The sequence below is a fragment of the Wickerhamomyces anomalus genome, assembly GCF_001661255.1.
Source record: "Wickerhamomyces anomalus NRRL Y-366-8 unplaced genomic scaffold WICANscaffold_2, whole genome shotgun sequence".
Lineage (NCBI taxonomy): Eukaryota > Fungi > Ascomycota > Saccharomycetes > Phaffomycetales > Wickerhamomycetaceae > Hansenula > Hansenula anomala.
The window spans coordinates 699,201-724,212 of record NW_017567111.1 but is presented as its reverse complement, the minus strand read 5'-3'; the positions used below and the strand labels follow the sequence as shown (position 1 = coordinate 724,212).

Below are 25,012 nucleotides of genomic sequence, written 5' to 3'. Positions count from 1 at the left end.
TCACCAGTATGGCATGTAATTTGCTCTCTGAAGCCGGTTAATCAGTTTTGTTCTTAAGTGATATGGACGCACTGGTGAAATACGTTTGCCTCAGAGGATAGTTATACTGTCTGGTTCAGAAATTTAATAGCTCCTTGATTGTCTGTGTTTATGTTCCACTTAATACGGACTAGTTAATTATATCTTTAATTTCATCCTATTTATTTGTGATTGATTGGATTCAAATGATCATCCAGTAATAGAGATTGAGGTTATGATGAGATTACATGGGTTTTACATGGCTTGTGAGTTATTCAGTTTATCATGACTATAATGTTCATAGAATCCAGAATAAAACATATTCATTTTATAATTTCTAAAGATCATGTAGTATATAATTGATTGGCATTTTCAAGAACACTAAAACAACACTAGAGTCTTTGATATCACTACTTATTCCAGGCTAACCCTCTACAAACCCACCAATAATCACTCTCTTCATCATTTCGCGAATTTCTTCAAGGAATGTTTTTTTCTCCTTTTAATTTGATGCTTTAACTCTTTTAAGTGTATCATTTCAAAGCAGCTTTCTAGCATTTGTTTGATCGTACGTCATATTACTCGACAACTATTGTCAAAAGAATTCTGTCTAACACACAACATTCATTTAGCTTATTGCACTTCGTAAATGTTGATTTAATTTCATGAATGATGAGTCCATAAGCTAAAGCACTTGTTGGTCGTGACGCTATTCTTGAATCTCAAACGGAGCATATGGGAAGCTTTTAAATTCCAAACCTCTGAATGTGATGTATTTTTCTTCCCTCAGGTTTGCTTGCCATCTAAAGAGGATACTGAACAAATTGTTATGGATGTGATTCATGATGTTATTGAGCATTTCTCACAAGCATCTAGCATTCAGGAGGATGATCATCATCTTCATCTTGATTGAAGGTGATGTGGGTCGTTGCCTCCGTGTCTTACAGAGAGCTACTACTGGTTGAGTAAGGTGAGATTCGCTATTTTACAGATCCATCAACTATCTGTGATTGAAGCATTTATTTCATTTGTGGTTGATTTTTATCACATATTTCACAGATTGCAGTTGTTACAGAGTGCCATGAATCATAATCTATAATGATTGCAATGATATATTTACTGTGGGATGTATCTTTGACTGATCTGAATTAGTTTTTGTATTAATCCTTTGGGGGTTATACAAGATTGATGATGATTGTCGAGTCATTCTACTAGAGTTTAAATATATTCAATTATTTTCAGATACTGGATCTATAATCTACAATTACAACACGTAGTAATCTACCATTTTTACACTACATTAAAGCGCAATCACTTTATGAGACGTTGTATTTCGCGACATTCTGCTGAATCAATTGTTGAAAAAAAAAAACTTTCATCCTTTTAAATCTCATGTCGGTGAAAAGTACAAGAATCTCGTGGTTGCATCGATAGATGTTGTTTCCTCATGTTTCTGAACGTTTATAGTTTTATCAAAGTTATAAATGGAACAATGTTCGGAGTTGAAAAGAAAAATTCTTAAGTTCTTCTTTTCAAGACCTCTAAGTTGAATTCTGCCATTAGTCTTAAGTAGCTCATATTCAAATGATGAATTAATATATAATTCAAAACAAATCATGAACAATTGATCTTTTGATATATCAACCATCATCATCCTGAATATTAAGTGGCTTTGAACTATTTTATTTGTGACTGATTTCCAAGATCGTGTCCAATGAGAGTTTTGAAGTTGACACTTTAATCAAATGTTTACAATCCAACTAGTTTGTTATGTAGAGCTCCATGATTCAGACTTATAATGACACAGTATCCTCGAGTAAATCATGTATCTGAACAATCATCATTTCTTTATAACGTTTGATATCTGTTGATTGTTCGCGAATTGTTGAAAGGTTTGTAGTTCACGCGTAATAGGTATAACAAATCAGTGAGTAATGGTAATTCAGTATATCATAACGATAATGATATGAATTCAAAGATTGATATTTTAATATATATTATAATGAAGAAGATTGTCATTTCACCGTAGTAGTAATTCTTAATAGCTTTTGATAATAGAGGGTAACCATCTAATTCAGGCGCGAATTGAATATTACAACAAACATCTCTTTCTCTTAAAGAACTAAATGTAAAAAGATAGAGAACGGAAAACGCGAGTGTGAGCCACGTTAACGTTGGAGTCATAGGCATATTGATATCATTAATGTGGTTTTGAGATTTGTTTTTGAAAGAGGTGATGATTAGTATTTTAATATGAGGGATTCAAACTGCAAACAAGTCTGTGCTGTATAAGTTTACCTCAGCATTTGGATAGTAACTTTTTGGATGTCTTGCTGAAAATATTTGAAGTTATTATATTGATTAGTACTCAATTCTTTTGTCACCTAGTTTTGCCGGCTATTTGAGGCCAAGATAGGGTTGGGTGCCATAGCCAGTAGGCTCTATCACCTGCTGGATAGCTGACTCTTATCAATCTGTGGTCTGTAGTTTGATAATGACGGACCCGATGATATAGTGATCAGTTCCTAAATATTGGAGCTATATATATTTACACTGATATGTGATTAATTCAGTCAATGTATAGAGGTTTCAATATCTATTTTCCAAATCATTTGTTTAATTGTTATACGTAAGTACAACTCAATATCTAGATATTCTACCGAGTGGTATTTGGATCAGCCTTGTACTATTCTTTTCACTCAATCCAAATGTCACAATTGACCGGTGAATACTGTTCCTCAATCTGATTATTTACAAGGTTGCAAAGGTGATTAATAACGTTAACTACACCAAACTGGTTGTACCATAATCCCAATAGGTATTACATTCAGTTCTATGAACTGCTGAAACTTGTATTCCTATATAGTGGAAGAAGATGATCTCATGGTTACAATACTATCACATGCCAATGATCTTTTCACTGATCTGGTATATTTAGCCTAATCTGGTATCTTTAGCCAAAGGTCTCTTGACTCTTAATTTTGGTTTCCTTATATTTATTCATCTGAATATCTCTGAATATCTCTGAATATCTCTGAATATCTGATTCTCTGAATTGTAATCTGTTGAGTAACCAAATCATCATTACCTTGTTTCCAGGATAATTATCATCTTTACTTTAGTATTAATTTGATAACAACAACACTAAGTTTTTAGGTGAAACTATTTAAAAAAACACCATTGAAAAAAAAAAAATTAACTAGAGAAAACATGGAATGAAACCTGAATCAGGAGAAAACCTTCCTTAATATAGCCATAACTTGATTTGTACTAGCCACAAGTTAGTTTTGTGAACAAAAGAATTTTGACTATCACTTGCTTTGGACATTGTTTTCTTTGTTCTTAGTATGGTGAAAAGTTCATTATTGATAATTTGTGAGCATAATATCATTGTTCCCTTCGGGTAATAATTTTAAACTGTTTGGTTGTCTTCATGAGACCTTTTTTGATGAAGGCCAGCTAGCTCTTTCATGATAGCTTTCAGCCATTGGTGATTTGTGGCTTCTTCTATACTCTTGTGTTGATTAGTGACTGATTGAGTTCATGTCCAATAACAGTCTTGAGCTATAGCTTCCTACAAATTGATATAGGGTCCATGTCCTGTTGGTTGATTCCAATCTGGCCGTGGTGAAATAACATGTCAATCCATTTCCAAGCTCATACAATTGTAGACCTACTATTTCCCTCTATAAATCTATTAATTCAGTTCAATTTCATGATTTGTACTAGTCAAATCAGTCACGTGATTCTATTTTTCTTTTCGCGAATTCATTTTGTTTTTTCTCGAAGCTGAAATTTGTTTGAAAAAAAAAAGTTTGATGAAAAATTTTTCACTTCTTCTTTCAACTTCAACTTCAACAAATAATACAACAAATACAAACAATACAAAATGAAATACATTAAAACAGACCAAATCCTAGATATCCCACAAGACGTTAAAGTTCAAATCAAATCAAGATTAGTCACAGTCTCTGGTCCAAGAGGTTCTTTGTCTAAAAACTTGCGTCATATTGATATAACATTTACAAAATTATCAAACCAACAAATCAAACTAACTGTTCATAATGGTGATAGAAAACATGTTGCCGCTTTAAGAACAGTCAAATCTTTGATTGCTAACATGATTACTGGTGTTACTAAAGGTTACAAATATAAATTGAGATATGTCTATGCGCATTTCCCAATTAATGTTAATGTTATTGAACAAAATGGTGATAAATTTATTGAAATTAGAAATTTCCTTGGTGATAAACAAATAAGACAAGTTAAAGTTCATGAAGGTGTTACTGTTGAGTTTTCTGCTAATCAAAAGGATGAAATCGTTTTGATGGGTAATTCTGTCGAAAATGTTTCTCAAAATGCTGCTGATATTCAACAAATTTGCAGAGTTAGAAATAAAGATATTAGAAAGTTTTTGGATGGTATTTATGTTAGTGAAAAAGGCACTATTGAAGAAGAACAATGAATTATATAGTTTTGAAAAGAAAGTTTTTTTTATGAAACTTTAATGAATCATTATCGTGCTCAAAGAAATACAGAGCCACTTATGATTCATTTCGTAATTTGTTTTATCTCCATCGATGTAGTCAAAGGGAGAGAAGACAATGATTATCATTTCAGCCTTGTTGTTGTTTGATTATTCTTGTGTTTTTTCAACCTTTGATTCTCTATGTTCTCTAGTTTCTGGAAAGTTTGATTCAAATTAATTTTATTGAAGTGTCAATAATTAGTTCAAATCAAACTGTTCTACAATTTCTTATTCACTTATGCAATTTTTTGAAATCTATATGCAACTATATCAACTTATCCATCTCTCCAATTGAATAATCCAATATAAAACTTTGTTCCACCAATCCATCAATTCTTTGATAATGTCTTTCATTATATGGAATAATACTTTCAACAATCTTTATCAATCCTGGTATTTCAATCAACTTCTCAACACTAAACTTGCTCAACAACACTTTAATCAATTTTTGACAAACTTGGAAAAATTTAGCATTAACATTCCATGTTCTAATTCTTTTAAACAATAACAAAATTTGATCATCATTTAAAGTATTTATAACTTGATCTAATTCTTCACCCAAAATGAACTCCTTTGGGTTTGGGTTTGATCCAATTGATGATTTTAAAACATTATATAATCTCATTGGATGATCTAATGCTAATGCTAATAAAAATGCATCACCCCATTTCTTATCATTGATGAAATTTTGTAAAGATTGTTCCTGTTCAACTTTTAATTTATTAGCTTCAGCTTCTTGTGCATATAATTCTTCACTATTATCAACCCAAAAATTGAAAACACCATCTGCATCTGCACTAACAAATTCATCACCATTGTTTTTAACAATTAATGCCCAGATTCTATTAGCATGATTATCTAAGGTTTTCAAACATTCACCTGATGAATTTTCCCAAATTTTAATTAACCCATCAGCACCACTACTAATTAATTGTTTCCCATCATTCATGAATTCAACTCTTTGGACAGAATTAGTATGTCCTTCAAATGTTTTCAAACATTGGAAATCTAATAATGACCATATCTTTAAAGTTTTATCACCGGATCCTGTAGCTAATACTTTATCATGAACATTAAATTTAATATCCCATAACCCACGCTTATGACCTTTTAATATACCAACAGTTTCACCACTATCTAAATCCCAAACTTTACCAGTCTTGTCATAACTTGCAGTAGCGAAATATTCATCATTTGGGGCAATGTCTAAAGCATTGATATCTTTCTCATGTGCACGTCTAGTATATTCAGATGCCTTAACAATATGAACTTCACCATCCCAATTTTTAGATGATGGAATCTTCCATTTCTTTATAGTTAAATCACTTGAACCTGTAATTAAGAATTTTGGATTAGTTTCAGTTCTACTTAATGCAACAACACTAACTGAACCAACATGACCTTTGAAAACGGCATAGTTTTCAAATTTTTCTAAATCTTCATTAAATTTCCATAATCTTGCTTCATTATCTTTACTCCCTGTAACTATCCATTTACCATCTATTGAAACATCAATGGCATTCAATAAATCTGAATGACCTTCATAAATCTCAACTTCTAATGGTGTGCTAATTGCATCAATGATTCTTAAACCTGGAGAATTTGTAGCTAGGGCAATTAAATTTAAATTTGGTCCAACAAATCTCATATCTGCAATAGTACCATGATTACCTGCAATGATTTTATTGATTTGAATTGTTTCATCTTTTTCAATCAATGTAGTGTCTATTTCAAATAATGTTTGATCTGATAAAACCAAATATAGTAATTCATTATCAGTTTTCAAAACTCCAGAAATTAACAATTCTTCAATTGGTTGTTTAGTTTGTGTAAATAATTCAGTTGTTTTCAAATCCCAAACTTTGAAAACTGCATCACCCCCTGAACTATAAACTAAATCATCATTTAAAAACCCACAAGATTCGACTTGTTGCCTTGTCGGTATTGTTTTTCTTAATTTCCAATATTTTGTATCCCATAATAATAAAACATCATCACGACCACCACTCAAGAAATATTCACCATCACTGTTGAAATCTAACCCACGAACTGCATTATTATGTTCATTCAAAGTAACAATATTCTTACGTTTAACTAAATCCCATATCTTGACAACACCTGTAGTATCACCTGAACTCAATACCCATTTTTTAGAATTTAATTCCCCATGGAACTTCAAAGCAGATATAATGGTCCCATGACCTTTAAAAGAATGTGTAATGAATCCATTCTCAATATCCAAGACTTGAACAACACCATCAGAACCACCAAGGGCAAATAATGTAGAAGTCTCATCACAACAACTAACGAAAACTGGTGAAGATAATTTTAAACTCTTGATGAATATAGATTGATGTAAATTATAAATTCTCAATTGTTGAGACTGTGAGATTATCCCCAAGTATTTCCCATCTGGTGTTAAAGTTAAAGAAGTGATTAATTCTCCATCACCTTCTATCCTTTCTTGAATCTCATTAGTTATTAAATTTGTAATTACAACATCTTCTAAAACTGCAGTGACCAAGATTGAACCATCAGCTGAAAGTGTGGCTAGAGCACCACCAACATAGAAAGGTGTGAGCTCCTGATTGGCATATTGTGTCTTGAGACTCATTTTACCAGTTTCAAAACTATTTATTTCAATCTTCCTAAAACTTTGTTAATTCAGATCAAGTGTATGTCTTTTTTCTCTATGGTATAAAAAAAAAAATTTGAAAGTGTTGCCCGGATACGGAAGAAGCTCATCGTTGATTGCCTAATCGGGACAAAGCGCGGTTTAGAAATGTTGAATTTACAAGGGGAATCCTCGAGGGAATAAACGTTTTAAATAGTTTAATTAAAAGATATAGAATTGTTATATATAAATATGTATTTTTTTTAGTGAGTTGGGGTGGGAAGACTAGTTGTTTTCACGATATCTTGGAGGTTCACATTGTTCAAGAGCATCTTCATAAGATGGTGGGTTTGGTTTGATTTCTTCCACTGAAGGGACAACACTAGTTGAATAATCATAATCCTTGCTTGAAACTTCACCCTTGTGGAAATCACGGATGAATAAAGAGATGGCATTTGTGATTCCAACTTTGGAACAAATCAATGAACGATCTGAAGAAATTAAGAAAGTTTGATCACAGGCATTCTTAGAGTTTGATACTGTCTTGTATTTCATCTTGTTGAGTACTCTGAGATACACTTTATTCTTGTGTGGCTTCCCATTGATTTTGGAAATACTAGTTACATCAGCTTTAATCATGTTACCAACAACTTCAACATTAGGTAATTCTGATCTGTTATCAAAGATGAATAAGGGGAATTTATCATTCTTGAAGGATGAGTATTGGATATATTTCTTTTCAGTTATGTTATTGGTCAAGATATAATTGAAAATCTGCTCATCAGTGACAGTTGGTAATTTTATTATATTGATGGAAAATGGAAAATGCAAGTTGACAAGCTTCTCTTTAGTTTTTTCAGTTTTAGGTATCCCATAGCTTAACAAGTTATTCTTGAAAAGTTTCTTCTTAACATCTTGAGATTGAATGACAAATGTTGAGTGGTTATACTTTAGGGCTTTTGATAATTGGAAACCATGAGTTTTACTTTTGATTGGCAAGTTCAAAGAATTGTCCTCGTTTTCTGAGTTTCTTGTTTTCGCTTGAGAAGGATACTCAGAGAATGATCCAACTAATTCAGTATTTGGCTTTGTGTGTACAATGTAGAATGAACTGGATTGCATTTTAGTAGGGGTTTTGAAGTTTGGCATTTTGGATTGTCCAGTAAACCGGGATTCTTTTTCAGTGTCAAATTGGCTTGACAGATTTCAAGAGGAACATGATGGAGAGCACAATTTTGAATAGTTATATACTAATTGTGAAGTTTTCTGCTTGGAGTTGGGTTTTAGTTTCTGTTCAACTTTTCAAACTTGGCAGAATTTTTTATCCAAGATTATTGACACTGATTAGTTGACAGGCCCATGCCAAACAGAAAAATTCAGATCTACTATGAAAAAGAATATACACTTGGACTTGTGTGAGCTCTTTAATTTCAATATGGTGAGCTTCAGATGGTAATCTACTTTGATAAGTTATTATAATACATACATTAATAAGTTAAAAAAATATACAACGACTAAATACCAGCAACCTCTGGCAAGGCTGCAGAGTTGACCTTTGGAAATCTTGAATCAACATAGTTTCTCTTTGGCTTACCATACATATTTGCAAATTGATCAAATGGTTCTTCAAGTCTTGGATGAGCATACTTTTGTGTAATCCTCCAAGCAACGCGATTAACATAATAACCATATTGTTCAATACATTGTCTAGTGGAAAAAAATCTGCCAAACTTAACTTTAGGATCTTTCAATACGAAAAGGAGACAAGCCCCCGAGAATCTTGCAAACCTTTTCATTGCTCTAATCTCTTGTGACTGATGATAACGTTGTGGAACTCTAGCAACTGTTAAACTTTTCTCTTTTGGAACAATTTTTGAAATTTTGTCAAAATGAACAGTGTACAAATATGGAACAATATCTTTAGCATCAAACTTTGTACAATTTTCAAAGATAAACTCTGGATAGACTTGAGGTAATGATTCAGCATCTTCAATGTTTCCATAATGAACAGTTTTGTTTTCTTTTAAACGGGCAAACATCAAGAATCCTAAAATTTGTTCTAATGGAACATCAGGTTTTTTAACAATGTAGACAGCACTACTTTTATCTGGACGTTTACCTTGGTATTTAGGATGGATGATTAACTTGATGAAATGATAAACAGATTCTTTTGATCTATATTCAACTTTAACTGGAGGATGAACTTTATTGTAATGATCGTCAAATACAGCCTTTTTGGAAACATCACCAATGTAGTGAGCGGCTGTAGGTGAGTTACCAATAACATCATATTTCTTAGAGTCATCATCATCAGCCAAGTAAGTGAGGGTATAGTTTTTCATCAAGTTATCAAAGTCTTCATTTGAACTTTGAAAGAAGCTTGCAAATCTAGCTTTTGTTTGAGTAATGAGTTTACTGGACATTTTGTGAGTGAATTAATTTGAAGTCAAGAAAGAGACGAGGAAAATGAAAGTCAAACATGGTAGCAATGGGCCCAATATATAGACATTTTGTTTAAACAGAATATAAACAAGTTGACTTGAATTTTCTGCTAATACTGACCCGATTTCTTATGACAGTGTTGTAATTGAATATGAGTTGTATTAGTGCCAAACACAAAAGAACCTAAACTAGATTGATATGGTGAGAGGATAACATGTCACTAAATCTTCTCTTGTTTCCTATCCCATGCGATCAAATCACATCTTTGAAAGTCCCACAACATCTTACACACCAGTTCAAATCTATGTACACTTTATTCACACTTTATACAAGAATAACATCTTCATTTACCCACTGAACAAATCTATGTCTTGTGGATTCTCTATTCCCATTTCTTTCATCTGTTTCAACATCTGTTCCTGTAGCACATCCTCAACATTTTTGGTACCAAAGAGATATTGACCAGCTTTTGATGTATAGAAAGTGATGTCAGATATAGTTAATATTAAAACAAAGATTGAATATCTTAGAGTTCTTTCTAGTCTATGCCAGATTCCCGGATTTTTAACATTTGGTTCATTCAAATAATACCCTTTAACAGCTTCTTTTGTGAAGAGATTGATTCTGTTTACAGGAGCTCTATATTTTTGATTTAATAATTGGATCATTCTCATCGATCTACCAAGGAAAATTAACTCTAATGGGAATTTCTCAGTTTCTTTGAAGAAATTTTTGAAATTCTCCTTCATGAACTCTTGTCTTTCAAAGTTTGTCATCTTGGATAAATTCTCTGTTGTCTTGTGATATGGTTTTAGCAATGAAAAACTTGCAAACATATCAGATTGATCAGATCCAATACCCCAACTAATTGCTATCTTCTTTAATTCTTTATCATTCAATTCAAACAAACTCTTCCAAAGGGCACAATATTCATGTCTTAGTGTATCTGGGAATTCAACATATAGCCCATGATCTAATAACACCAATTCTTGTATCTTTGATGTCTTGTTGTATCTCACAAGTAAATTTCCTGGATGTGGATCAGCATGGACAAACCCCCATTGAAAGATCATTTTGGAGAAAAGTTCAAGATAATACTTCATGATCTTCTTTGTATTATATTCTTCTTTCAATTTATCGTAGAAAATTAATGGAACACCATCACACCATTCAGCAGTCAATACCCTTTTTGTTGATAAATCATGATAATTCTTTGGAACATGGATTTTATTATATAGATAATCATCATCTGCAATCAATTTAGTAACTCTATCACCATTTTCCAATTCCTTTCTGAAATCAACTTCTTCTTTCAAATGCTCAGAAATATAATGGGATGTGAATGAAACAGGGATCTCAAAAAAATATTCATAAATTCTAGTGAATAATCTATAAGTCAACAAATCTGCTTCAATCTGCTTTGAGATATAATAATGCTGCACTTTCAAAGCCACTTTCTCACCAGTTTTCAATTCAGCCTTATGAACCTGGGCAATACTTGCACTAGCTATCGGAGTTTGTTCGATATAATTGAAATGATCTTGATAGTTATTACCCAACTCAGCTTTCAAAATACCATCAACTTTATTCCACGGATCTTGAGCAGCAGAATCATATAGTTTGGCAAACTTATCCTGGAATGCCTTGGGGAAAACAGTGGCTTGATTTGCAATGTTTTGACCTAATTTGATATAAAGACCTTTGTTGTCATTAAGCAAGTTGAACAATCTATCAGCGTTTCGTTCATGTAGAGCAGCAATATCGTTTCTTTCATTGAAGAAGAACTTGTAATCAATACCTATTCTAATCAAAACATAGAAAGATTTCAAAGTTCTTGCACCTGTAGATTCATAAGCATATTTATCAAATAGATAGCCACCCGATAAGATTCCACCTGTATATAATGAGAATCTGAGTAGTTTTGAAGGAGAAGATCTTGTTGCAGCAGCAGTAGAGGCCAACCTCCTTTGGATCATTGGTCCAGTGAAAAGCATGCTATTCTATTGCTCGATTTCACGTTGGAACGTTTTCAAAAGGGTTTTTGCAATTTTGTTTTATTAATTCATGGCCGTCGAATTCGCAACGTAAAGTGCTCGCGGATTTAACAGGGCAAAATCCGAGATGGAAACGACATTAGGCAATGACTAATGATTGAAATAGTGTTTATTTGGTGGGAATTGGATTAATCTGGTTTGTATATTAGTTAAATGCTGTTGATGGCAAAAGTCTCTATGTTTTCCATGTTTTTTCGTGTTAAAACTCGACTTTATGTTAATCTTCAGTCCAATCCTTACCAAAATCCACTTTTATTTCCACTTTGGGAAGTCAAAATCCTCCTAACAAAAAAAATTTCTGAATGAAAAAAAAAAGTCAACTCAAATCAACGAAAAGTCGAATAAAGACACTTAAAAGAGATTATATCATTGCAGAGATCCTTTCTAGTGCAATTATCAGCAAAATGTCACAAAGTCTACACATCGTGAGACCAAACCTCACCAACGCGTTTGGCTCCTTGTCCACAGCTCCAATCAATGTCACACTTCAAGCTCCAGCATTATTCCAACTATTAGAATTCGCTTTACGTGCAGAAGCTGATAGCAGAGTCATTGGTACTTTATTAGGTACTCGTTCAGATGATGGTTCAGAAATTGAAATCAAAGATGCCTATATAGTGCCACACCATGAAGAAGGTGATGAAGTCACCATTGAAGAATATCAACACAGATCATTATATCAATTACACAAGAGAGCTAATCCAAAAGATTCAATCTTGGGTTGGTTTTCATCTAATCCAACTGTTGATTCATTCACTGCTTTAGTCCATGATTTCTATTCAAGAAGTGCTGATGGTACTTTCCCACATCCAGCTATTCATTTAACTTTATCAAAAGATAACCTAAATGAAGGTGAATTATCTTCAATCCCAACTATAAATACCTATATTGCATCACCAGTCGGTGCTGTTGGTGCCACTGCTGCTAATTTGAAATTAGACAAATCAAGTTCATACTTATTCACCCCAATCAGTAACAAAATTGCCTTTGATGTTGCTGAAAATTCAGTCTTGTCATATGCTTCAAATGCTGTTTTCAATGAAGAAGATTCTCAATCAATTGAATTAAACAGTACATCAGTTGATTTGAAATTATTGACTGAACATTTGAATAAAATAGATTTAATAATTGGAAGTACGCTTAAATATATTGATCAAGTTGAAAAAAAGGAAATCAAAGGTGATGAAGTCTTTGGTAAATTCTTATTAACAAATTTGAAATCTAACTTAAATTCAATCAACTTAGAACAATTAGAAAAACAATTCAATTCACATATACAAGATACTTTAATGGTTGAATATTTAGCAAGTTCTGTCAAGACCCAATTGGAATTATCTGCTAAATTAACAACTTTAATCTAATTTATAGAATGGTGACAAGAAAAATGTACATTTAGTTTATTTTGGGATATCCTACAAGCTGTTGAAATGTAATTTCCTTTTTTTAAATTTTGTGCTATATTGTATAGTCAGAAACGAAAGATAAATCTAGTAGATAAAATGAATCAAGATCACAAAAAAATAATACCATAAATCAAGCTTGCAAGATAAAAAATGAAAAATCAAAATTGTGCAAAACCAAAAAGTAAAAGTGTCAATTTATAATCAATAGCCACCCTCAAAACCAAAAAAATAAGAACACTATTGAAAAAAAAAAAGGTTTGTAAAAAAATATAATTCACCCGTAATGTAAGTTCCCCATGCCAATAAAAAATTTAATCATTATGTCCAAAATTTGACAGCAAAAAAAATATAATAAATGTCTTTTTCATATATATAAAAACTTTTCTTTCTTAGCAATTATTGAATTTCACGAAAAAGAACACTAAGTTCAGCTTCACTCCCTAATCCACTTAAAAATTCTTCAACATTAGTTAAAGTATCTTCACTAAATAGCCCACTTTTAGTAACTCTTAACCCTTCAACTGCAGCTTCAGCCATACTTTGACGTCTTCTCAATTTAGAATTTCTTCTTTTTTGTTTAGATGACTTATTAACAGTTCTAACAGGGGTCATTGTAATCTCATTAATTTTTCTACCCAATTTTTTATTTAATTTTTTACCACCACTTCCTGGATTTGATGATGAAAACCGACGGGTAGCATTTAAATGAGAATTATCATTCACAACACCTTTATTTCTAAAAGCAGATAATGGAACTTTTCTATTAGATCCAGTGACTTCTAACCAATCTTGATGATTCAATTGTTCTTCATCGTTATCATCTTCCAATTCACTCATGTTTAATAACTCATCAAGAGTTAATTCTTCAATGTTGTTGGTTGTTGAAGATATTGGTGTACTTGGTGCATTCTTGTTATGTTGTAATTGTTGATTATTATGATGTTGTTGATTTGAAACCGATGCATTGTTTCCAGATCTATTTTGACCTGGTAATAAAGATCTTGTGGAAAGACCATCAATAATACCAAATGGTTTGGAATCAGTAGACCATGTACCTAAAGCTGGAGGTCTGGCTGTGACTGAAGACGATGATAATAATTCTTGAGCTTTTGCACCAATTTTTTTTCTTGATGATGGCGGTGGTAATGTTGTATCTTCATCAGTTGCTTCATCGTCACTAAAGTGATTGTTACTGTTATCTTCTTGTTCTTCATCATTTTCTTCACCGGAACTGAAGAAATAATCCCAAAGATAAGAATCATCATCACTATCTAATTCTTTTTGTTTATTGTTTGCAACATTCCCATTTGTATATAATTGTTCCTTGAAAACAGAATCATCAAAAAATGGGACAATGAAATCTTCATTATAGTCATCGTCATCATCATAATCATCATCATCATCGGCATATTCATCATCTGAAACAAATTGTAAAACTTCTTGATGATTAACTTCAGCTTTGTGTTTATTGATCATATCTTCAACAACAGAATTTCTAGGAGTGGCGTTATTTGAACTTAACATTAATTCGTTTCCATCATATTCATTTAGGATATTATCAGCTTCTTCTCTTAACAAGTTGTATTCATCATCACCAGTGCCAAACCCACCATCAACTCCGTCACTATCTTGTTCCAAAGTACGTAATAATTCATCCTTATCTATATCATCATCAGATTCTGAAGAATCTTCAATAGTTGGATAAGGTAATGCATCACCACCAGGGATAGCTGCCAATTGAGAATGTCCACTATTCATAGGTGAGACTAACCCACTTAATTCTTCACCGACATCTTCTTCCTCTTCATTACCATTAGCTATTCTTAACCTATGATCATCATTGTTGAAATTAAATGAGAAATCAACATCATCCTCTTGTTTAGCTTCCTTTGTGGGAGATGATGCCTTAAAAGGACTATTACTTCTAAATTGCTCTAATGATCTTGCTTTTCTTTCAGCTGTCAATTTAACAAAATCAACATCTTCATCATCAGAAGAACTTGAATCATCCGAATCTTCCTCTTCTTCCTCCTCATCATTATTTTCACCTTCACTTGATGTGCTTGAAGTATTTACAACTTTTTTAGAATGATTTTTCCAAATTTCATCATTAGTGGATTCACTATCATTATCATTATCATTATCACCATCGTCATCATCACTTTCTGATTCTATAGCATGGAATTTGTTACCATGAAATTGATGGTTGTTGTTGTCTTTATTATTGTTGTGATTTGCTGGTTCTTCCTCATCTTCACTTTCAAACTCACTTAACGCAGACGATGAGTCTGAATCAATCAAACTAAACCTTCTTTGTTGTTGTTGAAATTTGTTTCTGGGAAGAATTGTCTTCCCTGGTGCCTTAGCACCTTTTGTATTTATATAAGCTGTATTCTTCTTTGGACTTTTCGCCATTTTTGATTTTTAAAGCTAGATTGAATTGTCAACATTTCAAACTTCTTTGGAAAAAAAAACCCAACATGTATAAAAACAGTTAGGGGTAAAAGATTAAACTCACTTGTTTTGTATGCTCTTTCTGAATTGTTTTTCTCTTCTTGGTATTTGTGATTATCGTTGTTGAAACGATACACTTGTAGCTTTATCTTTAAATATTCTCCTGCAGTTAAAACCCTCTTTAAAATATATGACAAAAAATTGAATCTCTAAGAAAACCCCAAATTCAATATTTGTGTCAGGTTGTCTCTATTTATATTATCTTTCCGCTTACTTATTATGCCCTTTATATCAAAAAAGAGCACATTGTAATTGATAATTCCTGGAAAAAGATATTGTTTAAATAAATGACAAATGATAAAATTGTAGTAGTAGATCTAAAGTATTTTGTAGTAGTAATTGATTGAGATAGTTGTACGCTATTTGGAGGGCTGTTGATTCAGTTCTTTGAGAAACGCTTCTGACTAACCTGGGTTGGGCTTAGGGGGTAACTGTGAGAGACAAAGCTTTAAAATTGTGCTTCTTTTTGGTGGAAATGCCTATACGTTTTCTTTAAAAACAAAAATAAAAATAAAAAAAATTTTAAGCTATGGGAAAACCGAGGATATGGCCGGAATTTACTGTTTCGGGATAGAGGTGATGAGATTGAAATTTTGCATTTATCTCCATTTTTTTGTATAGAAAAGTATATAAATAATGACAGAAATGCGTTTGAAATGGTTTTTTTAGTCAAAATACCTTTTCGAGGTGTGTGATGATAAATCTACCAGCTTGGTCCGAAATTGTGCTAGAATTGGTGGTTCAGCTATGACTACAAGAGGTTTAGGTGAAGATTTCAAAAAGATTGTTCATTATATCGATTGGACTGCCAACTATGCTAAAAAAGACCAAAGGGTGTTACCAAAAGAAGCTAGTAAATTAAAAGAATTCAAAGCCAAAATTTCAGAAGGTTCTGAAGAATTGATTTAACTAACTTTATTAAAAATCAAATTTATGAATAGGCTGGTGAGTTCCCATCATCTGTTTTAGCTGTTTTCAAAAGAGAAAGGTTTTAGAAAAAGACTTAAATAGGTTGCACCTATGGTTAATTTAATTCAAACTAATAAAGGAGTGCGTGCTCTATTCCAGCTTGTTTGATTGTTGTGTTTATTATTCATATTCTTCAAATCGTTTCAGTTTGAATTACTGTATACCTGGTTTGATCCTTATGGACCTTGTTGTGAGCCATCACAGCTGGATATTGTACACTAGCTGGCTCGTGAACTTCAATAATATATTTCCAGTACTTGAGAATGCTTCCAGAAAATGTAGTGTTCAATATTAAGTATTCACAAAGATCGATGAGGAACTATATTATGGAAGGAATCTCGAAAACGCAGCTTGAAAAGTTACAAATATTATAAGTTTGTAACGATAATTATAACTACATTAGGAATTAAGGCGTATGAAAGAGGGCAGAAAGGGACTGATCACTGATCACTTTCCAATCCATCATGATGAGTCCCTGGATTTCAGTAAGAAAGGGCCCAAAACTTCATCCAACATAACATTATATCAATCTTCTCACGATTACCATTTTAATGTCATTTTGGCCGCTTTTGAAAAATGGCTGAATTTCGGCCTTCCTATGTGCTCTCTAAGCCCTCCTGAGGTCATTTTGGTACTATTTATAGCTTCTAATTGTTGTTCAACGTTGTTTTATGACCTAAAATTCAAACGATTGTACACATAAATTACACTGGCACGGCCACGCTTATCGCGAAACTTTTTTGAAAATTTCAGGAAAAAGAGTACGATTTTTCGATAAGAATTCGTCCTTTTACACAAACTTTTAACTGGAAACTAAGGATTCAGTTAATCATTAATGAGCCACTTAATATGATTAATATTAATATTGTATTCTATTTGGGGGGAGTGGGCGGTGTTTATTAGGAGTATTGTTGTTGTTGTTGTTGTTGTTGCTTGGTTGGTTGGATCACTGGCGGTAGTAGTAGTACTACTAGGTTTATAATATAGGTATTTTGAGGCCAAAATACATGTATTTTTGAAGCCAATTATTTGTAGAAGATGGATTTATGTTATTTGGAGTGTTGAAATAGGTGGATATCATTGATTATGGTGGTTTTATTGAAGATTGTTTTATTGAAGGTTTGTATAGTGGATTTTTGGTGTTACGGGCCACATTTTCACGTGACCAAATTCTGCTAATTATGGTGAGGATTGGAAATTGGAATAAAACGTTGGGTTTTGGAGTTTTGGAGCTGATTTTGGTTGTGGTGGACTGAGAGTGTGATGTTGCGTATGGTTAAGCAATAGTGGTGGTGATAGGATCAATTGGTGTTGGAGTATTTAATGGTTTTGTTAAGCTGATTATGGAGAATTGTTACTGTTCAATCAGTTTAAAAGATATTGATGAAATTTTAACCACATTAGAGTTTGGTTGTATGGATACAACTTTTCTAATAGTTTTTGGGTAGATTGGATGATTATTTGAAGTATCGTAATGTCATTGATATATTGATATTGGATATAATTCATCAACTATTAATGTTAGACCCTCATGCTTATCACCATAACGTTATTTGAAATTTTCTCCATCTTTCCAACACCTTTCTGTCCCAATAAGCTCTTTATTTCGTTCAATATCAATACATTTTGGGGGTTCAAAAACAGTAAAAACAAGATATATACACTCTCGAAAGGATTGGGGGTTCCATTTCTGGATGAGTATATACCTTTAACGTTTCTCTATCTTCTCAAATACAAATCTAAGCATATAAACCATTTATTGGAAAGTTATAGATCAAAATAGGTTTCACCATAGTTAAGAAACTGGTAGGGGCAACATATTCCAAAAATCGGCCACGGGCAGGCCGTTAGAGGGGCGTTAAAAATGAATTTTTTGGATTTTCTAGCCAAATACAAACGGTACAGAGGTTGGAGCCTTACCAAAAGGTTCTTCTCCTTCCAAAGTATCGTTAGGGATAGAAAAAATGGGGGGTCAGGTTTTAGGGTGGTGTTCGGATGTCCCAAATTTTCCGCGAATTTCCAAGATCTGTAATGGGCGATCAGGTCAAAACAATAATCTTTAGATTCGACAACACAGTTTCATCTGGCTGCACCCACCCTGTATCCAATTTGCCCCCCTAATGATCTTTTGATGATATATCATCATTTGTGTGCTGTCATGGTGCTGTGTGCTGTTGATTTGGCCGGTTTGAAATGATCTGAAGCTGTCCCCTAATTCATGTTAGTAGTATCTAAGCATCCCAATGGAAATAAGAACACCATTTGAACTGTTACATTTCATCCAACAAGACATCATAATCTTCAGACAATGGGTAGTGCTAAGAAATCAAAGTCAGATCCAAACGGAAATCAAATGTGAATGTTAGATCTGAGAAAACCCAGGTAGTGCTATCCAAACAAACTGTTATCAATACTAATTCTTCAAATCAAAATGAAATCTTCCATCATCAAGTTAAACCATAATGTATGTTGCAGAAACATATCCAAACAGAAGGTCTTTGATATACTTATCCCAAACACAATAAGCTATCATAATACTTGATTTGACCAACTTGAAAAGATGAAATCAATTCGTGTTGATGGGGCCTCAAATCCTGCTGTATGATAAGACTGTCTTCATCACCTCCAAAAACTCCAGATCCATCAAAAGTTCAAGATACCAAACATCAAATCCATTACACTTCAACTTCAGTTTCATATGAATAACGCAGAATGAAGAGGAGTGAAACAACAAACTTTGTTATAGGAGTCTCATAATCCACTTCAGCATCAGTACAACTTGTCAAAGATGGCACAATCCCCTTATCTGAAAATTGAGCACAATTTTATCATCAGTGAATCCAACTGTTGTTAACAACCTTCAACAATCATTCAAAAGTTCAAGATACCAAACATCAAGTCCATCACACTTCAACTTCAGTTTCATATGAATAACGCAGAATGAGGAGGAGTAAAACAACAAACTTTGTTATAGGAGTCTCATAATCCACATCAGCATCAGTACAACTTATCAAAGATGGCACAATCCCTTTATCCTGAATGAGCTTGATTTCTTCATCACCTCCAAAACACCAAATCCATCAAAAGTTCAAGATACCAAACATCAAATCCATCACACTTCAACTTCAGTTTCATATGAATAACGCAGAATGAGGAGGAGTGAAACAACAAACTTTGTTATAGGAGTATCATAATCCACATCAGTATCAGCATAACTTATCAAAGATGGCACAATCCCTTTATTTGAAACTTGAGTATAACTTTATCATCAGTGAGTCCAAAACTAAACCAAAAAAAAATCATGCTGAGTTCCAGAGTCCAACACCATTCCATATTCACTAATCCCAAGTAACACATTCAACCTGAGTATCCCTTCACAATCGTTACCCAAGCTTTTGGTATGTGTGTGTCTCTGGTTTCTTTGGAAAAGTTATCTTTGTGTTTTTTCTAAAAAACGCATACACAATGCTGGTGTCATGAGATATGTGTTGGTTTCCTAGGTGACTTCAAAGTGGATTGCCTATAGATTAGAATGACTTGTTCAGTTGCACAAAGAGAGATTATGGTGAGGATGACCAAACAAAAGATAGAGAGGTGCATATTACTACAGATCTACTCAGGCTATTGAAGCACTATTGTTGATTCGGTGTTTATTAAGCATATATGGTGTTTTCCAAAATTTGTATGGTAAAGTGGTCAATTCAGCACTTTTTGAAAAAAATCAGATCTTTGCCCAAAGACCAAGTGCCAGGGAAATTTTGCCAAAACGATTTTTTGATTGCATTTTGATTTTTTTTTCAAAAATTCCAAACTTGAGTAAAATTTGGTTTTTGTGGAGATGACGTGCAAGATACATGTTGACTATTATGAAATGATATAGCTTTGGTTAAAGAAGAGATAATCAGTTAATGATTGGTGGGATAGGCAAGAACCTCTTGCAGGATCATGAGCTTGTATTTTTTTTTTAGTTAATGATGTATTTGATGAACTAATTGGATGAGGAATTGTAAATAATTTATATTTTTTTTTTTTTAATGTATCTGATATGTATTTATAAAATGCTAAAATAATGTACAAAATCACTGGGGACTCAGTCTATGACTGATTTATAGTATTTATAAAATGCTAAAATAATGTACAAAATCACTCATGGGGACTCAGCCTATGACTGATTTATAATTATATTAAAAGGGATAAATCAGAAAAACAAGTAAGAATGAACTAAAAAAGCTAGTACGCGGTTGTTTATATATTTTAATTTTTTCTAGTTTTATAAAATTATAATCATGTATACGTACCTATAAATATTTGAATATGTGTATATATGTAATATATTATATATTAATTTATAAATCAGTCATAGACTGAGTCCCAATGAGTGATTTTGTACATTATTTTAGCATTTTATAAATACTATAAATCAGTCATAGACTGAGTCCCCAGTGATTTTGTACATTATTTTAGCATTTTATAAATACACATCAGATACATTAAAAAAAAAAAAAAAAATATTATGTTTGATCAATAAAAACAAGGCGTATATTATGATCTCATAATTATAGATTGATCGACGTACTGCCAAAATAAATTATATTATATTATTAAAACTGCAGTCATATAAGTCGACCACTGAGTCACCAGTGATCAATTGGTACATTATGTTATAAGCATTATAATTTTATATTATAAAATTATACACATTATTAATGATATGTAATAGTTGTATCCATACAACCAAACTCTAATGTAGTTAAAATTTCATCAATATCTTTTAAACTGATTGAACAGTAACAATTCTCCATAATCAGCTTAACAAAACCATTAAATACTCCAACACCAATTGATCCTATCACCACCACTATTGCTTAACCATACGCAACATCACACTCTCAGTCCACCACAACCAAAATCAGCTCCAAAACTCCAAAACCCAACGTTTTATTCCAATTTCCAATCCTCACCATAATTAGCAGAATTTGGTCACGTGAAAATGTGGCCCGTAACACCAAAAATCCACTATACAAACCTTCAATAAAACAATCTTCAATAAAACCACCATAATCAATGATATCCACCTATTTCAACACTCCAAATAACATAAATCCATCTTCTACAAATAATTGGCTTCAAAAATACATGTATTTTGGCCTCAAAATACCTATATTATAAACCTAGTAGTGCAAGCTGTGATCCAATCAACCAACCAACCAACCACTCAAAACATGAAGAATAGTCCTCATAACCTGCCCAAATAGAATACAATATTAATATTAATCATAATAATTGGATTCCTCATCGACCAAGTTCATCAAATAATATCAACGACGTCGACTTATAAAAAAAAAAATACAAGCGCCATTAATTTATATCAGTTTAATAAATAATACGCTGCGTTATAATACAAAAAAATATTGAGCTTCAGTAAGTATTTATATAAGCCAGAACTTACTCCAGTTAAGTTCTCTTTTTACCTTTTGATTAAGTATATTAGGTCTCAAATTATATTTTTGATTACCAAAGCTTCGCGATTTTTCAAGTCGCGACTGATTGACGAAGAGATTCAAGATCCAAGGAATCTCCAGTTCCATCAGCATTGAACAATCAAAGACGAGACTCAGTGTCACTATCAATTTGGCTATACAATGAAAGCTTCAATTGCAATTGGTGTTGCCTCTTCACTGGCAAGCGTCGCATTGTCCCAAGTGGTTGGCGTTGCTCCTAGTGGTAAGTTATCGCAACTAAACCAGTTACGTGGTCAATTCATAGCATTCTAACATTTCAACAGATCAAGAATTATATGAACCTGATGCTGAAGGGAAATGGAGATGTTTGTCAAATCCTGAAGTAGTGCTAGACTTTTCTCAGATTAACGATGATTTTTGTGATTGCCCTGATGGAAGTGATGAACCAGGTACAAGTGCATGTCCAAATGGTAAATTCTATTGTGAAAATAAGGGCCATGTTCCAGGTTATATCAAGTCTTTCAAAGTTAACGATGGTGTATGCGACTACTCAGAATGCTGTGATGGCTCAGATGAATGGAACACACCAATTGACTGCCCAAGCAGATGTGAAGAAATCCATAAAGAATATCAAAAAGCTTTAGATTTAGAAAAAGAAACATACAAGATCGGAGTTTCAAAAGTTGAAAAGACAATTAACGCAGCAAGTAAATTGAGAGCTAAATTACATGAGCAATTCACTGCGGAAAGTGCTATTTTGGAGTTTCTTCAAAAAGAATTAGCTGCTAAAAAAGCCACTTTAGAACAAGCTCAAGCAAGAGGTGAAATTAACCAAGATTCTTCACAGGCTCAACACAAAATCAAAGAGTCAATTGAGGAGATTAAAAGTAAAGTTTCAGATTATTTTGGATCTTTCACTTCAAGTGATTCAAATTTGAAAAGTTTGAGTGAAATTCTAGATGCTTTAGTGCAAACATTCAATGAAAACTTGAAAGATGCTGCAGTGAAAGATACTGTTGATAGCTATGCTGAACATTTGGAAAAATACAAGGAATCATATGATGCTGAAAAATCAGAAACTTTTCAATCTTTTGATGCCATTAAAAACTCAATTTTAGATAAATTCAACTCACTTGATTTAACAGGAAATACTGATTCATTGAAAACAACATTCAATGAATTATCTGAAACATTAAAACAAGAATTACTGAAACATAATGCTGTAAATGAACGTGCTAATGATTTGGAAAAATTATTAAATCATTTGATCAACAATTATAATCCAAATTTCAATGATCCAAATGTCAAGCAAGCTGTTAACTCTTTCCAAGATTTCTCAGTCAATAGAGAAACTTTCCAAGTTCCAACTGATGAAACCATTTCTTGGTTGAAATCTAAAATTGAACAAGTTGAACAGTTGGCTGAATCTTTAAAAAAATCTGAAGCAGAGCCAAAAATTGAAGAAAAAAAGACTCAAGTTAAAAAAATCCAACAACTACCATTATTGGAAAGATTGAAAAACAAATACAGAAAAATGATTAATGACTTCTTAGGAATTGAAACAAAGGAACAATATGAAGCTCATCATGAAGAAACAAATGAAACCAAAGATGATTTACAAATAGCTGTTGAAGAGTTAGAAAAAGATAAAGATAAAACTGAAAGGTCAGTCAATTCAATTAAAGAAGACTTATCGAGATACTATGGTCCAAATGATTTATTAAGACCGTTAAAAGATATTTCCTTAAAAGGCCATATTGGTGAATATGATTATGAACTATTTTTCATTGGAGATGTTCATCAAAAAGGTAACAATCATAATGTTAAAATTGGGTCATTTTCAAGTATCGAAGTTAATGATATCTCAAGAACTCAACATCAATTGATTTTAACATATGAAAATGGTGCAAGATGCTGGAATGGTCCATTAAGAAAAGGTATTGTTACTATTGATTGTGGTGCAGAAAATGAATTATTAGCAGTTACTGAACCTGAAAAATGTGAATATCATTTCAGAGTTAAAGCCCCAATTGGTTGTAAATTGGTCAAAGAGGTTGAAGGTAACAATAATGAAGGTCATGATGAACTGTGAACTATTGATAAGATTGTTTTAATAAATATTTTAGTTCAAATCATTTACCCAGTACTTAAAACGTTCGGATTGACTTCCTAAATTTTTTTTTTTTGTATACAATAACGTTTATTTCACTTATACTCATTTACAAATTCACTTATCTAAAAAAATTGCACTCTAATAAATTTTTTTTTTTTGTATACAATAACGTTTATTTCACTTATACTCATTTACAAATTCACTTATCTAAAAAATTGCACTCTAATTTGTGATTCTAATTGAATCTTAGATGCATCAAAAAAAGCTAATAAAGCTGTGTAACAACTGTTTTCTATCATTTCAATATTCTTCTTCTTGTAATTTACGATCCAAGGTAATAATTCTTTGAATTGTATTTGTTTATTTGTGATTTGGCGAAAGTTATCATTGTTTGAACAGCAGCATCATCAAATTTAGGTTCAATTGAACTCCATCTTCTTTGAACTCTGGTGTTCCAGATTATCCCAATGTAAAGAGATAAGTCTTTTAGATGCTTATCTGGATCTTTGATAGGTAATAAAATGTTTGATAACTTTATCTTGCCATAATCAGGAGTTATTTCTTTCCAAATCTTTTGCGAAACTTCACAATCTTCAAATAGATGTTTAGTATTTTCATTTTCTTGACCACATAAGATGCATTTTGGTAAATGTTTATAAGGATATTTAGGATCTGGCACTGTAGTAAAATGGATGTGATCATAATGACCTAAATGGAAACGATGTAAGTTCTCCAATTTACCTGGTTCCTTGACCTGTATTCTCTTGATTTGTTTCCAAAAAGTTGCATACATCTTTTCATTCTCTTCATCATCAACTGGAGGTTGAATTTCATAAACTGGTCTTCTTGTAATTGGTTTGCCATGAGCTAGATGATATTTCTTATTGAAATGTTT

General features: G+C 32.4%; 8 protein-coding genes across 8 annotated transcripts; 3 read left to right on the top strand and 5 right to left on the bottom strand.

The window, feature by feature from the left end:
• Window positions 1-3,907: 3,907 nt before the first annotated feature.
• WICANDRAFT_77524 (60S ribosomal protein uL6) lies at window positions 3,908-4,483 on the top strand (the record flags this gene model as incomplete). The annotated part of the gene is made up of 1 exon (XM_019184566.1): window positions 3,908-4,483. One exon carries the CDS (start codon window positions 3,908-3,910, stop codon window positions 4,481-4,483), a length of 576 nt encoding a protein of 191 aa, XP_019040058.1.
• A 328-nt stretch (window positions 4,484-4,811) lies between these two features.
• UTP13 (U3 snoRNA-associated protein UTP13) lies at window positions 4,812-7,160 on the bottom strand (the record flags this gene model as incomplete). Its single annotated transcript, XM_019185500.1, has 1 exon — window positions 4,812-7,160. One exon carries the CDS (start codon window positions 7,158-7,160, stop codon window positions 4,812-4,814), a length of 2,349 nt encoding a protein of 782 aa, XP_019040057.1.
• A 285-nt stretch (window positions 7,161-7,445) lies between these two features.
• On the bottom strand, window positions 7,446-8,309 carry WICANDRAFT_61415 (uncharacterized protein; the record flags this gene model as incomplete). The annotated part of the gene is made up of 1 exon (XM_019183172.1): window positions 7,446-8,309. The coding sequence occupies one exon, from the start codon at window positions 8,307-8,309 to the stop codon at window positions 7,446-7,448; it is 864 nt and encodes a 287-aa protein (XP_019040056.1).
• A 365-nt stretch (window positions 8,310-8,674) lies between these two features.
• Window positions 8,675-9,583, bottom strand: WICANDRAFT_61414 (uncharacterized protein; the record flags this gene model as incomplete). The annotated part of the gene is made up of 1 exon (XM_019183171.1): window positions 8,675-9,583. The coding sequence occupies one exon, from the start codon at window positions 9,581-9,583 to the stop codon at window positions 8,675-8,677; it is 909 nt and encodes a 302-aa protein (XP_019040055.1).
• A 459-nt stretch (window positions 9,584-10,042) lies between these two features.
• On the bottom strand, window positions 10,043-11,494 carry WICANDRAFT_12194 (ABC1 kinase family protein; the record flags this gene model as incomplete). The annotated part of the gene is made up of 1 exon (XM_019180523.1): window positions 10,043-11,494. A coding segment is annotated over one exon (1,452 nt), but the record flags the coding sequence as incomplete, so codon positions are not given.
• Window positions 11,495-12,060: 566 nt separating this feature from the next.
• On the top strand, window positions 12,061-13,017 carry WICANDRAFT_77519 (uncharacterized protein; the record flags this gene model as incomplete). The annotated part of the gene is made up of 1 exon (XM_019184565.1): window positions 12,061-13,017. The coding sequence occupies one exon, from the start codon at window positions 12,061-12,063 to the stop codon at window positions 13,015-13,017; it is 957 nt and encodes a 318-aa protein (XP_019040053.1).
• A 438-nt stretch (window positions 13,018-13,455) lies between these two features.
• Window positions 13,456-15,474, bottom strand: IFH1 (Ifh1p; the record flags this gene model as incomplete). The annotated part of the gene is made up of 1 exon (XM_019183170.1): window positions 13,456-15,474. The coding sequence occupies one exon, from the start codon at window positions 15,472-15,474 to the stop codon at window positions 13,456-13,458; it is 2,019 nt and encodes a 672-aa protein (XP_019040052.1).
• Window positions 15,475-22,159: 6,685 nt separating this feature from the next.
• GTB1 (Gtb1p) lies at window positions 22,160-24,028 on the top strand (the record flags this gene model as incomplete). Its single annotated transcript, XM_019182554.1, has 2 exons — window positions 22,160-22,266; window positions 22,328-24,028. Coding segments are annotated over exons 1-2 (1,782 nt in total), but the record flags the coding sequence as incomplete, so codon positions are not given.
• Window positions 24,029-25,012: the final 984 nt, after the last annotated feature.